The following is a 15,329-nucleotide window of genomic DNA, read 5'->3' as shown; positions in this document are numbered from 1 at the left end:
ATACTTTTGTAACTGTTTCCTCCAGCATCTTCACAAGGTCCTTTGCTGTTGTTCTGGGATTGATTTGCACTTTTCGCACCAAAGTACGTTCCTCTCTAGGAGATAGAACGCGTCTGCTTCCTGAGCGGTATGATGGCTGCATGGTCCCGTGGTGTTTATACTTGCGTACTATTATTTGTACAGATGAATGTGGTACCTTCAGGCATTTGGAAATTGCTCCCAAGGATGAACCAGACTTGGGAATGTCTACAATTTTTCTTTTCTGAGGTCTTGGCTGATTTCTTCTGAGTTGTCCATGATGTCATGCAAAGAGGCACTGAGTTTGAAGGTAGGCCTTGAAATACATCTATAGGTTCACCTCCATTAGGCTAATTGACATAATTTCAGTCAATCAGAAGCTTCTAAAGCCTTGCCATCATTTGCAGGAATTTTCCAAGCTGTTTTAAAGGCACAGTAAACTTCTGACCCACTGGAATTGTGATTCAGTGAAATAATCTGTCTGTAAACATTGTTGGAAAAATGAGTTGTGTAATGCACAAAGTAGATGCCAAAACTATAGTTTGTTAACAAGAAATGTGTGGACTTGTTCAAAAACGAGTTTTAATGACTCCAACCCAAGTGGATGTAAACTTCCGACTTCAACTGTATGTATACCGTTGAGCTAGATTGGCTATCTTTGTAATTTGTTTTTTCGTTTGCTCTTGTTAGCATGTTTAGCTAGCAGCCCCCGTGGGAACTAAAACTCACATTTCTATGTGAATTTTGTCGTGTTGCACGAAAAGTTACATATTGCAGCTTTGTGGCTCAGTTGGTAGAGCATGGTGTTTGCAACGCCAGGGTTGTGGGTTCGATTCCCACGGGGGACCAGTACGGAGAAAAGAATTATGAAATGTATGCATTCACTACTGTAAGTCGCTCTGGATAAGAGCGTCTGCTAAATGACTAAAATGTAAATGTAAGCTATGCAGATAGGATACGGCAGTCACTCTAAACTACCAGTTGCCTTGCAAGGTGCTCCTAACTCAAAGCAAAATACATTTAGTACCATGTGAGCCTGTGTCTACTGGCCAGTTTTGGCATGATAATAGGCTAGATTTTTATGTGACCATTGAATGAAAGAGATTAGCTTAGTTATCACTTGTATGCAGTCGAACTGTGAAGTTATCTGCAATTTTTATAGATGTTGTAGACATTATTCTAAGGATAACAGCTGTCCCGTCCATAAAAAGCCACCAGTCTCAATATACACTAGACATTGTCCATGGTGCCAAAATAACAACAAATTCTCTCATACCTGCAAGTCATTCTTACAGCTATGTTATCTGTAAGGGAAATTAGTGTCTTTGAACATCCTCCAAGCCCTTGGAAAGTTTTGCATATTTTCCTTGATTTACTGGCTCTCTGTAATCCGTCCCACCTGCGGGACACACTATTCAACAGCCAGTGAAATAGCAGGGCGCCAAATTCAAAACGACAAAAATCTCATTCTAATTTCTCAAACATACAACTATTATATCCCATTTTAAAGCTAAGATTCTCATTAATCCAGCCACTTTGTCCGATTTCAAAAAGGCTTTACGGCGAAGCATAATATTAGATTATGTTAGGACAGCACGTAAACAAGAAAAACCACACAGCCATTTTCCAAGCAAGGAGAGGCGTCACAAAAACCAGAAATACAGCTAAAATGAATCACTAACTTTTGATCTTCATCAGATGGCACTCATAGGACTTCATGTTACACAATACATGTATGTTTTGCTCGATAAAGTTCATATTTATATAAAAAACATTTTTACATTGGCGCATGATGTTCAGAAAATGTATTGCCTCAAATTTTCGGTGAATGAGCACATCAATTTACAAAAATACTCATCATAAACGTTGATAAACTTCACAACAGTTATTGAAAGAATCACAGATACACTTCTCCTTAATGCAACCGCTGTGTCAGATTTCAAAATGGCTTTACGGCGAAGCACATTTTTCAATATTCTGAGTACAGAGCTCAGCCATCAAAGCAAGCTATACAGTTACCCGCCAAGTTCTGGAGTCAAAAAAAGTCGAAAATAGTATTATAAATCTTCACTTACCTTTGCTGATCTTTGTCGGAGTGCACTCCCAGGACTCCTACGTCCACTTCGTTTTGTTTGCTAAACTCCATATTTATGTCCAAATACCTCAGTTTTGTTCGCACGTTCAGTCGAGTTATCCAAATGCGCCATGCTTGCGCATTTTGTTGAGACAAAGTCCAAAAAGTTATACTACAGTTTGTAGAAACATGTCAAACGATGTATAGCATCAATCTTTAGGATGTTTTTATCATGCATCTTCGATAATATTCCAACCGGACAAATCCTTTGTCTTCAGAAAGGAAAAAGAAAGCACCTCGCGCTGACAGCCACGCGCATGAATGATCTAATGGCACTCAGCCAGACACCTGGTTGAAATGACTGTCATTCCCTTCCAGGTCACAGTAGAAGCCTGTAACAACATTCTAAAGACTGTTGACATCTAGTGGAAGCCTTAGGAACTGCAAAATGACCCCTAAGTCACTGTAGTTTGAATCGGGAATCAATTAAAAAAACTACAAGCCTCAGATTTTCAACTTCATGGTTGGATTTCTCTCAGGGTTTTGCCTGCCATATGAGTTCTGTTATACTCAGACATCATTCATCATTCAAACAGTTTTATAAACTTCAGTGTTTTCTATCCAAATCTACCAGTAATATACATATCCTACCTTCTGAGTCTGGGTAGCAGGCAGTTTAATTTGGGCACGCCTTTCATCCGGACATCAAAATACTGACCCCTACCCTAGAGAAATTAATTATTATAATCTCATGATTGTGACTGGACACGCTTCTCATACTTGGGGATTCTGATTGTGTAATTTGTAGTTGAAGTGCTGGCAGTTGACATGTTTCCACAGACCTCCAACTTGAATATCCATCCCCATAACTTGCAACTTAACAATGTAGCTTACAAAAACAAATCCATACCTCGTGTTGTCAATGGTGCATTCTGCAGTCTTTGTCCCCCTGTGGCCACTAGAAGAACTGCAAACATTGTTTAATAAAAAATAAAACAACTATGCAGACATGTATTTAAGCCAACCAGGGTGCGGTCCGGTTATTAATATTTACATGAAATTTATTAAACTCACACTGCCTGTCCTTGTATCCAATCGCAGGGGTGTTATCCTTTGACGACGATGTGGATATGGACCATCCCTATTGCGATGAGGACGAGGCGGCACTCGAGGCGGAGGTGAACGGCAACTGGACGCCACAGGAGAAGGCGCTCCACGAGGCGCGGCTCAAGGCCAAGGCCAAGCGGCGTGTGCGCAAATCGTCATCCCGCAGCGAGTCGCTCTCAGAGTCGCTGTCGGGTGAACTGGCCGACGGCGACTCCCACAGCCCCAAGGGCAAGGTGCCCGTCCCCAACGACCGCAAGTCCAGGACAGGCAAGGGCCGGGGCCTGCCTAAGAAAGGTCTGTGCTATGCTAATAATGGCTGAGATAGATGGAAGTCATCTACTCTGTAAGCGCTGGTGGTCTAGTACCAGTTTTATTCTGGGGCCATAAGTTTTTGTTTAGGATTGAAGTCTGGTAAACTGATCATAGAGCAGTGCTTATGGCTGAGGTAATCTCCCTGGGTTCACAAAACCTTCTATTCTAAACGTGTCTCTAGTGCTAACTGACTAGCTCTGATGTGGTCTTTACACTACAGGTGGCGCAGGGGGTAAAGGTGTATGGGGAGCAGCAGGTATGGTGTACGAGGTAGAGGAACCAGATGTCAAGGACCCCAACTACGACGAGATTGCACAGGTAAAAGAGGGGGCACGGGTGAGGTATGCGTGTGTAAAGAACATGAGCTCTCTCCGACCCCAACCAATACAATAGAGCCTCTGCACGCACCCCTCTCTTCTCCTGTACACCAGTGTCCCCACAATCCCTGTCCCAAATTGTTACTACAAAGACAACAGTTGCTTAGATGAGGGGGCCAGGGTTGGGTTCTTTCTGTAGTTGTTTTTGCGCCGAGCTCTGTTTTTGGACTAGCTTTGTTCAGAAGTGGCCAATCGTCACAAAGCCGCAGATGTGTTGGATCATACCACTTAATGGGTTGTGGGAAATAAACATGCTTATGGTGACTGCTGGGATTGGCGGTGAATGCAGGGGCCACATGCTCCCAGACAAGCAGATATTGTCCATACAAAGTCCACAACTGGGTCATGCTCATCAGGACACATTTTGTAACTGAAAACTAAAACCAGCGTTTCTTATTGGACAGATGATACCTCCCCACTAGCTCTTCGTTTCGGACTGCTTTCTTCCCTTTCGTGCCGACTGAACACAACCCTGCTGTCAACAGCCATAATTATGACTGGCTTAATGAGTCGTACATCCTCTTGTATCTTTTTGAATGGGATCAGAATAGACCATTTATTTGTATTCTTTTCTGGGTGAAATATCTTCCGTTTAATCATGAAGGTAGGCTTGTTCTGTCATAGGCCTTTTATGACAGTCATTTCTTATATTCCACCATACACCTTAGGAATGATCTATGATGGCGAGGGTTTATTTTTATTTATACTTTTTTTCTAAACTTTAAACCACAGTATCAGTTAAACGTGGATGTCGAAGGCATTCTTTGCTATTCTGTGTAGTGAGAAAGTGCCTCCAAGGCTATTCCTCGAGAGAGAAACCTAAAAGAAACAGCACTGGAGCAGTAGGTCCGTGGTAGCAGGTAACTAGGACAGAGTTGGCGACACTGGATACCGGCCCACTTGACCTCTAAAAGTAAATAGCCCGATGGGCCTGGCCCTGGTCAAAAGTAGTGCACTATATAGGGAATAGGGTGCCATTTTGGGATGTCCCGTGCTCTTGGAGCACACATGCCTGTCTCCAGTATATCCCAGTAGTGGTGCGTCTGGGATCCCTACTAGCTAGGTGGTTTGTGTGGTAAGGGTCATATGGGTCCTGTTTCAAAACTTAGAAGTATGCATCATCCTCCTCCCTTCCTGGAAGTGAAGTTAAATGGTGTAATCAAGTAAGATCAATGGTTTCTTTAAGGAAGGGAGTTGCAGGACAATACCAGAACAGGTCATTGGTGTAGTCTGAACATTTTTTGGTTGTTCTTAAAGGACAAGCATACTTCTGAAACCTGGAGGGAAAACCGGAAAGTGAGTCAGTGCGTTGGGTAATTGCAGAAACCCCGACTGTATGTCGGCAGCACTTGGCACAGAACTGCTATCATGCTGTTACTTTTGCCATATCCTGGCCATTCAGCCTAAATATGATGGCAGTTATTGACCCCTGCTCTACCTTAAAGGCCCAGTACAGTCAAATGTGATTTTCCTGTGTTTTATATACATTTCCACAATAGGTTGGAATAATACTGTGAAATTGTAAAAAAAAATATGATTATCCCCTTTTTTAGCAAAAAACATTGTTTGAAAAGACCACCAGAAATTTCTGCCCGTTTTGGTAGGAGTTTAGTTTTGGCCTTCCATGGTGATATCACTATGTGGTAAATTAGTTAATAGACCAATAAGAAAGGGTTCCAAATCTAATTTTCCATTTCCCCCTCCCCACTCAAACCACTCCGACAGACCTAGCAAAACTTTTGCTTGAGAAATTGCTCTTTGCTAAGAAGCTATTTATTTTTTACAATTGAACTATCACAGTAAGGTACTTAATTGTTACCCAGAAATTATTTGATTTTGAGATAAAAATGGCTGCATTGGACTTTTTAACAAATGCACCAGTAGCATTTTAGATTACAGCCTAATCCTGCCTAATGAGCCGGCCGGCTGTGTTGATGTTATTAGATTGCTATTCCTGACCTATGTCTGTGGTTTCATTTTAAAGGGAGACACCGTGTATGCCACTGTTGTTCCAGAGCTGGACGAGAGGGAACTGGAGAAGACCGTCAACCCCATCGTACAGGAGTACTTTGAGCACGGGGACACAAAAGAAGTCCAGGTAAGTGTTTTGAGGTTGGATGGAGGGTTGGTTATTTGAAAAGGCCTTTAGGTGGTGGTGCGTCTTTTCTGTTTCTGTTTTGTCTCAAAACCATGCAGGGTCCCGACATATATCGTTTTACTTCACGTTAACTGTCTTTGTGCGTGTTTCTCTGTGTACACCCTACCCCCTCTTCCACTCCCAGATGCTGCTGAGAGAACTGAACCTGGGCCACCACAAGTACGAGTTCTCCAGCCTGGCTGTGTCCCTGTCTTTGGAGGGCAAGGCCAGCCACCGGGAGCTCACCTCCAGGCTGCTCCGTGACCTAGTCGGCAAGGAGCTCTCGGAGTCCGACATGGCCCGCGCCTTCGACAAGATCCTCAAAGAGCTGCCCGACCTTATGCTGGACACGCCAGAGGCTCCACAGGTAACGGATGGGGGAAGGACTTGTTAGAAAAATACATTTGGCACAAATGGCACCTTATTCCCTATTTAGTACACTACTTTTGACAAGGGACCGTGGATCTCTGGTCTGAAGTAGTGCACTATATAAGGAATAAATAGGGTGCCATTTGGTATGCAATCATTGTACATTTTCTTTCAGACAAATGATAATTTGTCATGCTGCTTTAAACCCAACCCCCTTTTTAATTTAAAGAGAATGACCGATCATCCACTCTAGGTTTTACCTTTTTAATTCTCTTGAACTCTACAGATGCTGGGACAGTTTATTGCCCGAGCCATCGCGGACCACGCTCTACCGATGGCATTCCTGGACCGCTACAAAGGCAAGGTGGACTGCGACCACGCTAGGTGAGCAAGGGATAGGATAATAAAAAAAGATGGGCATTGATTGGTGGAGGGGTGATTTAAATTCAAAACTTTTTCAGTCCTTAGAATACTTTTTAGGGCTAAAGCAGTGCTTCAGACAAACAACAGACTGGCACAGACAGTAAATGGACAGCAACATTAGAGACAATGATATGAGTCATGTGCAAAAGGCAGGGAGAATTAGTTAATGTTGGTAATTTAGGGTGAGGAGAATTCAGATGAAGTTGCCCTGTCAGTTTTGCTCACTATCAGTATTCTCTAAGGATTAAGGAAGAAACTGATCTTAGATCTATTGCCAAAACATGGTGGAAAAGCCCACTTCACATCAAAGCAGCCTGAAGTGGTTACATATCTCTGTTGCTGATATCGTCAGTTAATCGCTCAACAACCGCCTGATGAGGGGCCAGGGTAAATGTTGGCGTCTTCTCACCATGGAAGCGTTGTCATTCTCCAAGCAACTGATTGATCCCCTTCCAGAACTGATGACGACCCTTATTTGGTTTCACCTAATGTTTTGGAATCTCCCATTTTCTGTTTTTAAAGATATACTACTCCAACCTGAGAATGTGAATTCCAATGCAAATTGTACTGTTATATTTATTCTGATGAGTTGGGGAAAGTCCATTTTGTAGTTAACCTGCTGTTACCTGACATTTCCTTTTTTTTTAAATAGATTTTTTTATATACCCTGTCTTACTAGGCAATTTTATTCAGAAAGTCATTTTGTTGTGAATTCATGTGACCGTGTTCAATATCTAGCTGTGACTTGACACATTCCCCTTTTCTCATTGCATCTCTCTGTGGTTGTGGTCATGGCTGTTGCGGTTATTCCCTTCCCCGCAGAGCTGCGTTGGACCGCGCGGCGGTGCTCCTCTCCATGAAGAGGGAGATGGTGCGGCTAGACAACGTGTGGGGTGTGGGCGGTGGCCTCAGACCTGTCAAACACCTCGTCAAAGAGGTAAGAGGCAGTCTCTGCCAAGTAGGCGGGACCTGGCGCCCATCCCGCCAATCATCACATGCCTGTGTTGTGTCATTGTGTGACTCATCAAAACATTCCAGTTATACAAGCAACCTCCCATTCCGGATGTTCTCTCTGCATGCATGAAATGTGATGTGGTGCTGGAAGTGACAGGAGACACCTAATGAGAATCAAATATGGATAAATGGCAACAGACCCGGGTTCTGTTAATATTATTTGATCCCAGGTCTGAATGGCAAGTCAACAAAACCTATATTCAGCTAACACCCATCCTATCAGAGCTAGAAACATACAAAACCAATCAAAGGAGAGCTTTGTTCTATTTCTCTGCAGCCTTCCATTGTGGGTCAACTGTATTTACACACAGTGGAGATGACCTTTTTGTTCCCTCCACCTGAACCCAGACTCTCAGTGCAGAGAGATGGGCGCTGTCTGGTTGTTTCCCAAAATGGCACCCTATAAAGTAGTGCACTAAATGGGGAATAGGGTGCCGTTTGGGACATCTCCTGTCTGTCTGGATCTGTACTCGTGTGTTATGTAAACACAACAAGGTGGAGAGCACTTCATGCTGGGAAAAGTGCTGTGGGGAGCCCTGCCAGGCCGGTGTCAGCACAACGCTGTCCCTCAGAGCTTGGCTCTGACTGCAAAGCCTGGAACAAAGAGGCCGATGCTCACACTTACAGGGACACGCCCGTAGGGACACATGCGTGCATGTATGTACGTAAACAGATGCACAGGGACGCACACACAGACCTGAGTGCAGGTTTTCAAGTCATGAGAGGTGTGTGTGTGTGTGTGTGTGTGTGTGTGTGTGTGTGTGTGTGTGTGTGTGTGTGTGTGTGCATTTGTATATTCTAGAGTGGTCAGGAGTCTTTGCTCCCTGAACTAAAGGGATCATTTGGCACCCTCGTGTGTGTGTGAATGTGCACGGTTGCACACACACGCTTGTGACGATGTAGCAGAGCAAGAGTATTGTGTAACCCACCGTACGTTAGTCTCTGTAGCCTGCAGACTCCCGACCAGGTTTGATTTCCTGCCTGTCCTTGCTGGGCCTCAGGCCCTGATCGAGTGGGTCTACACTGGGCTACAGAGGGCACACACAGCCTGCCAGAACAGGAGCTCCTAGTGTGCGTCCCAAATGGCACCTTATCGCCTGTATACTGCACTACTTATGACCAGAGCCCAATGGGTCCTGGTCAGAAGTAGTGCACTACCATAGGGTCATTAGGGAAACAGATTTAGCCTCCTCTGGGTTTGATCAAATCACTCTGCCAGAGACGACATCTGAAGTCAGAGTATGTGTGTGAAGAGCAGTTTGAATAGCAGTATCCCCCAGGGCGTTTTCACATTTGGCACTGTGGTGAGGTTCCCTGGAGTGTTCTTTCACAAGACCTGGAAATAACCGTTTCAGGGTGTGAGTTGACAACATGCTCCAAGAACCGGCTCATACAGGGTTATGCGTGTAAGAGTCAGACAAGTTCCCTTATTCCCCTGCTGTCACTTTTGTATAGTGCTTTTGGCCGTGCATAGTTATCAGAATTGAATACAGGGGGGTGTGTGTGCACAGTATCTTTGTAAACAAAGCTGCCTGTGACTACTGCACAAACATTAAGCTAGGGTTGATTGGATACTGAACCATCGCACACACAAACCGAATAGGACTGATAAGTCAGTGCTGTGAGCGACTAGGAGACTAGTGGAGTCCTCCAGATCAACTTGTTTTATCCCAAATGGCACCCTATTTCCTTAATAGTGCACTACTTTTAACCAGAGCCCATAAGTAGTGCACTTTAAAAGGAATAGGGTCAGGGTGCCATTTGGGGCACAGCCCGTCTGTCTAGCTTCTCTTAATCTGGGCTTTAGAAAGGCTGCCTATTATCCCCCCACCGGCCATGCCCTTATTCTCACCACTTAAACACTGTCTGTCAGCGGACTGGATTGGTATGGTTTGGCAGTACCGTGCTCACTGCTCAGGGGTGAAGCCTTGGTCACGCTAGGGTCATCGCACGCGTCAGCGAGGTCGTGCACCAGTTAAACCCCCCCCTAGCGGCGGCAACCGCTGGAACCCTGCCCCCATTTCACTGCTTCACCATGGAGAGGGGTAGTCGGCAGTGTGCCTGCTCCAGCTGAGGGATGTTTGGGAGGTGCTAGGGGTTCTCTCCTCCAGCGCATTCCATAGGAGATTGTTTACAGCTGGAGATGTAGAAACAGAACCAGTCCCTGACAAAATAAAAAAACCTTGGTTGATTGAGTCTCTGGTCAAAAGAACAATCTATTGGTTAAAATGTATTTTTTTCATATATAGACACATCCTGTGTTTTAATCAAATGTACTATATGCACTGAGCTTGTCTGATGCTTTAAGTGCACTGTTTTGATTAAATAACACACAGATAACTAGAGGGAGTCCGACCACAAGTGATTTGATTGTACCGGGCTCAGGCTTGCTGTGCAAAAAAAAAGACTGCCCCATTGTCTCTCTCTCCTCCCTGCTGCAGCGACCGCCACAGAACATCAAGTGTTTATTGCACTGTACATGTTGCTGAACCGGCAAAATAATTACAGCCATTTCTGACAAAGGTTCTGTGGCCGAAATCATTTGTTTAGGATGGTTTACGCAAATTATTCAAGGGTCGTTTTGTTATTTTACAACTAAAATGCTTGATTGCATTTCAAATCATGAATGAAATGTATTTATAAAGTCCTTTTTACATCAGCAAATGTCAGTGCTTCTACACCTGCATTGCTTGCTGTTTGGGGTTTTAGGCTGGGTTTCTGTACAGCACTTTGTGACATCAGCTGATGTAAGAAGGGCTTTATAATTACATTTGATTGCTGTAGAAGTACGGGGGCTAGGAAAAACTCCCTAGAAAGGCAGGAACCTAGGAAGAAACCAGGCTCTGAGGGGTGGCCAGGCATCATCTTGCGGTATCCCGGGTAGAGATTATAAGAGTACATGGCCATTAAGACATTCAAGATGTTCATAGATTACCAGCAGGGGTAAAATAATAATAATCACAGGGTTTGTAGAGGGTGCAACAGGTCAGTATCTCAGGAGTAAATGTCAGTTGGCTTTTCATAACTGAGCATTCAGAGGTCTAGACAGCAGGAGAGGGAGAGTTGAAAACAGCAGGTCCCGGGACAAGGTAGCACATCCGGTGAACAGGTCAGGGTTCCATAGCCGCAGGCAGAACAGTTGAAACTGGAGCAGCAGCACAACCAGGTGGACTGGGGACAGCCAGGAGTCATCAGGCCAGGTAGTCCTGAGGCATGGTCCTAGAGCTCAGGTCCTCCGGGATGGGAGGGAGAGAGCGAATTAGAGGGAGCATACTTCAATTCACACAGGACACCAGATGAGACCGGAGAATTATACCAGATAAAACACTGACCCTAGCTCACCGGCACAGACTATTGCAGCATAGATACTGGAGGCTGCATAGATATAACCCCAGACAGGGCCAACCAGGCGGGATATCACCCCACCCACTATATACAGCCCCCACACACTAGAGGGATATCAGACAACCAACGTACTACCCTGCGACAAGGCTGACAATAGCCGACGAAGAGCTCCTCCACCGCACGACCCTGAGGGGGTGCAAAACTGGACATGAAGATCATGTCAGTGACTCAACCCACTCAAGTGACGCACCCCTCCTAGGGACGGCATGGAAGAGCACCAGTAAGCCAGTGACCCAGCCCCCGTAATAGGGTCCGATGCAGAGAATCCCAGTGAAGAGGGGGGAGCCGGCCAGGCAGAGACAGCAAGGGCAGTTCATCGCTCCAGTGCCTTGCCGTTCACCTTTGCACTCCTGGGCCAGACAACACTCAATCATAGGACCTACTGAAGAGATGAGTCTTCAATAAACACTTAAAGGTTGAGACCGAGTCTGCGTCTCTCACATGAATAGAGAGACGCAGACTCTGTTTGCTTAGAAATTCTAGGTACAATAAGAAGGCCTGCGTCTTATGACTGTAGGTATGTACGGCAGCGACCTCTATCCAACGCAGGAGAAAATATATCAAATGATATTAGTGTTGCACCATTGTGCTTATGTATTATAATCCTATACAATTTCAGTAGCACATGTCTGATGGACTGTGCCATCCCCACTGCCTCCACAATGGATTAGTCTACTCAGAAAGGCGAGAATCAAACAGGTGTCTTGTACACAGTGACTTTAACAACAACAAAAAATGGCTATATGCTCAATTAAAGAGGCTGTTGGTCGACCAACATTTATCGCCCCCCCAAAAAATTGACTAAATGGGGTAAGCCTGAGTCACCAAGGGTTTGCGGAATTGCAGCTGCACTCACGATTCATAACTGAACAGAAACATGAGGGTTGAGTACTACACACAAAGCAGACATTGTTTGAGCAAATAGTCAATCACGATGCTCAATGACCAATTTGTCCAGCCAGTGATCGCTTGGGAGTCCTCTAGCCGATTCATGACTTCCTGTATTAAACAGGAAAAACCCTGCACTACCAAATAAACAAGGTCCGGTTGTCACTGCTGAGAAATGTCTGAAACTATAGATAAGATGCATCTTTTATCTATTGGGACATAGGCTTTAGCTCAGTGGGATAAGTCTAGAGAACCAGGTTTGAAACCTTATTGGTCAAATCTGTATTGGGCAGTGTTTTATCCATGGGTGGTGAATGATGGTTGGTATGATGGAGAGATTGATTGATTCATACTTTATTGATATGCGTTTCAGATGAACTTGCTGCTGAAGGAGTACCTTGTATCGGGAGAGGTGAAGGAGGCGGAGCGCTGTCTGCGTGACCTAGAAGTACCTCACTTCCACCACGAGCTTGTCTATGAGGTAAAAAATACTAAAAGCGCTTTGTGTCCTGTTTGGGACACACTGTATCAAAATGTTTTGCAACGGAAAGCAAAAATATTTTATTGGACAACTGCATGGAGTTTCTCCATACTGAACATGGCCTTTGTTGTCAGCACATAAGGATATTGATAGCGGATCAGTGATGGCTCTACTGTACTTTCAATAGTTATATAGCTAGTTTGCGACGTATGGTGTAATCTTACTTGCCTTTTCACTATTGGTAAGACTATAGTGTTGTAGTGTTTACTGTCATTAAATGTGAAGACTTATATTTCTCAAATCAATTCTCTGAGTAATTATTCCATGATTAAACGAGTCACAGAACAGTATTTCACTAGGAAGTTTGGGCACCATGGGAAAGTTGTTTAGAGTTTCAATTTCCCGACTATAATGCTTCAGATATTTTCTTGTCGATTTTGTCTTCTATTAATGTATTGATACCTCAGTCTCATTCTTGAATGTTACAAACCCTAACATGAATCAGCAATATACAAATTGGCTTAATTATTTATTTACTAACTAATCAATCACAGAATTACATAAACACACACAATTAGTTATACATTGGTTACTGACATGATACACTGAAAAGTCCCTAGTGGGCTAAGCCTATATGATGGCTTGGTAAACAAAGGAAAGGGGTGTGGCCAGCTCGAGCGGGAAACTCAGTGGACCCCATACATGCGCTATACTCCTGGAAATGCTTATACTTTGAACAACTGCTCATTTGAAAATGGCAATTTACAAATTTACGCTTTGTATGCCTTTGTTGTCCCCCTCTGCGATCGCCGGTCCGTCTGCTGGATCGATTGTCAACAAAGTCTCTGGTCCACCAGAGATCAGTCTTTCGGAGTTGTAGCTTGTTATGATGGATACGTCAGAGTACCATTCGACCGGTTGCGTTTACCAGACTAAAGTACTTAAACAGCTGCAGTCTGAATAATTGTTATTTAGATTGAAATGGCTAAGAAATCTACAATGTGGGAATGCTCTCCACGTTCTCTGGTCTTGTCCTTTGGTAGAGTTGAAGTTTGAACCACCCGGCGTGTTTTGGTCTCGAGTAGTAGCCATTTCAACGTGGGGACACTGTCCCGGCATTATCTTGACTATATATTTAAATCGCCAACCATTTCAACATGTAGCGTGTTTTTTTTTAATCTAATGTACATTTTGTCGGGAGTCCTTTAGAAGTACTTGCCTTGGAGGGCGATTCCATGATGTTTGGGTATAATGTCTGTGCTCACGGGGGCGTGGCCACTGACTAGTTGAAACCTTAATTGTGTTCATATCTCGTTTTAGAAGGCTAAAATCGCATTACATCTTAAATAGTTTCATATTTTATACAACATTCAGATGCAAACCCCATAATTGAAAAGTGTACACAACCAAAAAGACAGTAATGTGTGTTTCCTGTCCTTCATGAGATCACCAAATTTAACAAACTCAACATGACTGTCCCTTAAGTGTCCACCGACCATTTCAAGTAGTTTGAATACAGAAATATTGTTACATTATTCAACCCTTTGAAGGTTACCGTACTGCAAAGTATTTCTCTGTGGTAACAAAGGGATTCTCAACCTTCATTTTGGCAGAGTGGGGTAAAGAGTTTTAGGTATTTATGACCATCATAAACCTGTGGTGGGAGGGAGAGAGGGGGGGGGGGCTGCTATGATCCTCACCCAAAAAGGGTGCGTCGTGACCATAGGTTACTTATTTTCTTATACTTATTTTCCACCATAATTTGCAAATAAATTCATTAAAAATCCTACAATGTGATTTTCTGGATTTTTTTTCTCATTTTGTCTGTCATAGTTGACGTGTACCTATGATGAAAATTACAGGCCTCATCTTTTTAAGTGGGAGAACTTACACAATTGGTGGCTGACTAAATACTTTTTTGCCCCACTGTACTTGTCCTCTTGCTCAGTTGTGCACCGGGGCCTCCCACTCTCTCTATTCTGGTTAGAGACTGTTTGTGCTGTTCTGAGAAGGGACACACTGCGTTGTACGAGGTCTTACGTTTCTTTGCAAATTCTCGCATGGAATAGCCTTAGTTTCTCAGAACAAGAATACTGACGACTTTCGGAAGAAAGTTTTGTTTCTGGCCGATCTGTGCCTGTAATCGAACCCATAAATGCGGATGCTCCAGGTACTCAACTAGTCTAAAGAAGGCCAGTTTTATTGCTTCTTTAATCAGTTTTCAGCAGTGCTAACATAATTGCAAAAGGGTTTTCTAATGATCAATTAGCCTTTTTAAATTGATAAACTTAGATTAGCTAACACAACGTGCCATTGGAACACAGGAGTGATGGTTGCTGATAATGGGCCTCTGTGCGCCTATGAAGATATTCCATTAAAAAATCTGCTGTTCCAGCTACAATAGTCATTTACAACATTAACAATGTCTACACTGTATTTCTGATAAATTTGATGTTAAAAACAAAAACAAGGTCATTTCTAAGTGACCCCACACTTTTGAACGGTAGTGTGTGTTACCTTCATGTTTATGGTCCATGCTGCTGTGAAGAAAGTTTGATTTATTGTTTTTGTCTGACATGTTATCTCGCAAATCATTACCAAACATTATTCCACCAACATCCTAGATACTAATTAAATGCAAATATAATCAGTTACTCAAAATATTTCATGCCAAATTCATTCACTGTGGTGAGAATTAAAGCAATGCTGCCCCAATGTGGTTAA

The 15,329-nt window shown here is 43.6% G+C and overlaps 1 protein-coding gene across 1 annotated transcript in view; it reads left to right on the top strand.

Moving 5' to 3' along the window:
* Positions 1-15,329, top strand: part of LOC115202094 (programmed cell death protein 4) — a 38,757-nt gene that overhangs the window by 19,828 nt on the left and 3,600 nt on the right. The window contains exons 3-9 of the mRNA XM_029765978.1: positions 3,194-3,493; positions 3,732-3,829; positions 5,873-5,986; positions 6,171-6,392; positions 6,681-6,778; positions 7,640-7,754; positions 12,498-12,605. Coding sequence (XP_029621838.1) covers positions 3,194-3,493; positions 3,732-3,829; positions 5,873-5,986; positions 6,171-6,392; positions 6,681-6,778; positions 7,640-7,754; positions 12,498-12,605 — 1,055 coding nt within the window. The remainder of the gene's footprint in view (positions 1-3,193; positions 3,494-3,731; positions 3,830-5,872; positions 5,987-6,170; positions 6,393-6,680; positions 6,779-7,639; positions 7,755-12,497; positions 12,606-15,329) is intronic.

Source organism: Salmo trutta, chromosome 11 (genome assembly GCF_901001165.1).
Source record: "Salmo trutta chromosome 11, fSalTru1.1, whole genome shotgun sequence".
NCBI classification, from domain to species: domain Eukaryota; kingdom Metazoa; phylum Chordata; class Actinopteri; order Salmoniformes; family Salmonidae; genus Salmo; species Salmo trutta.
The sequence above is the reverse complement of the archived record's forward strand: the minus strand, read 5'-3'. Positions and strand labels throughout refer to the sequence as shown.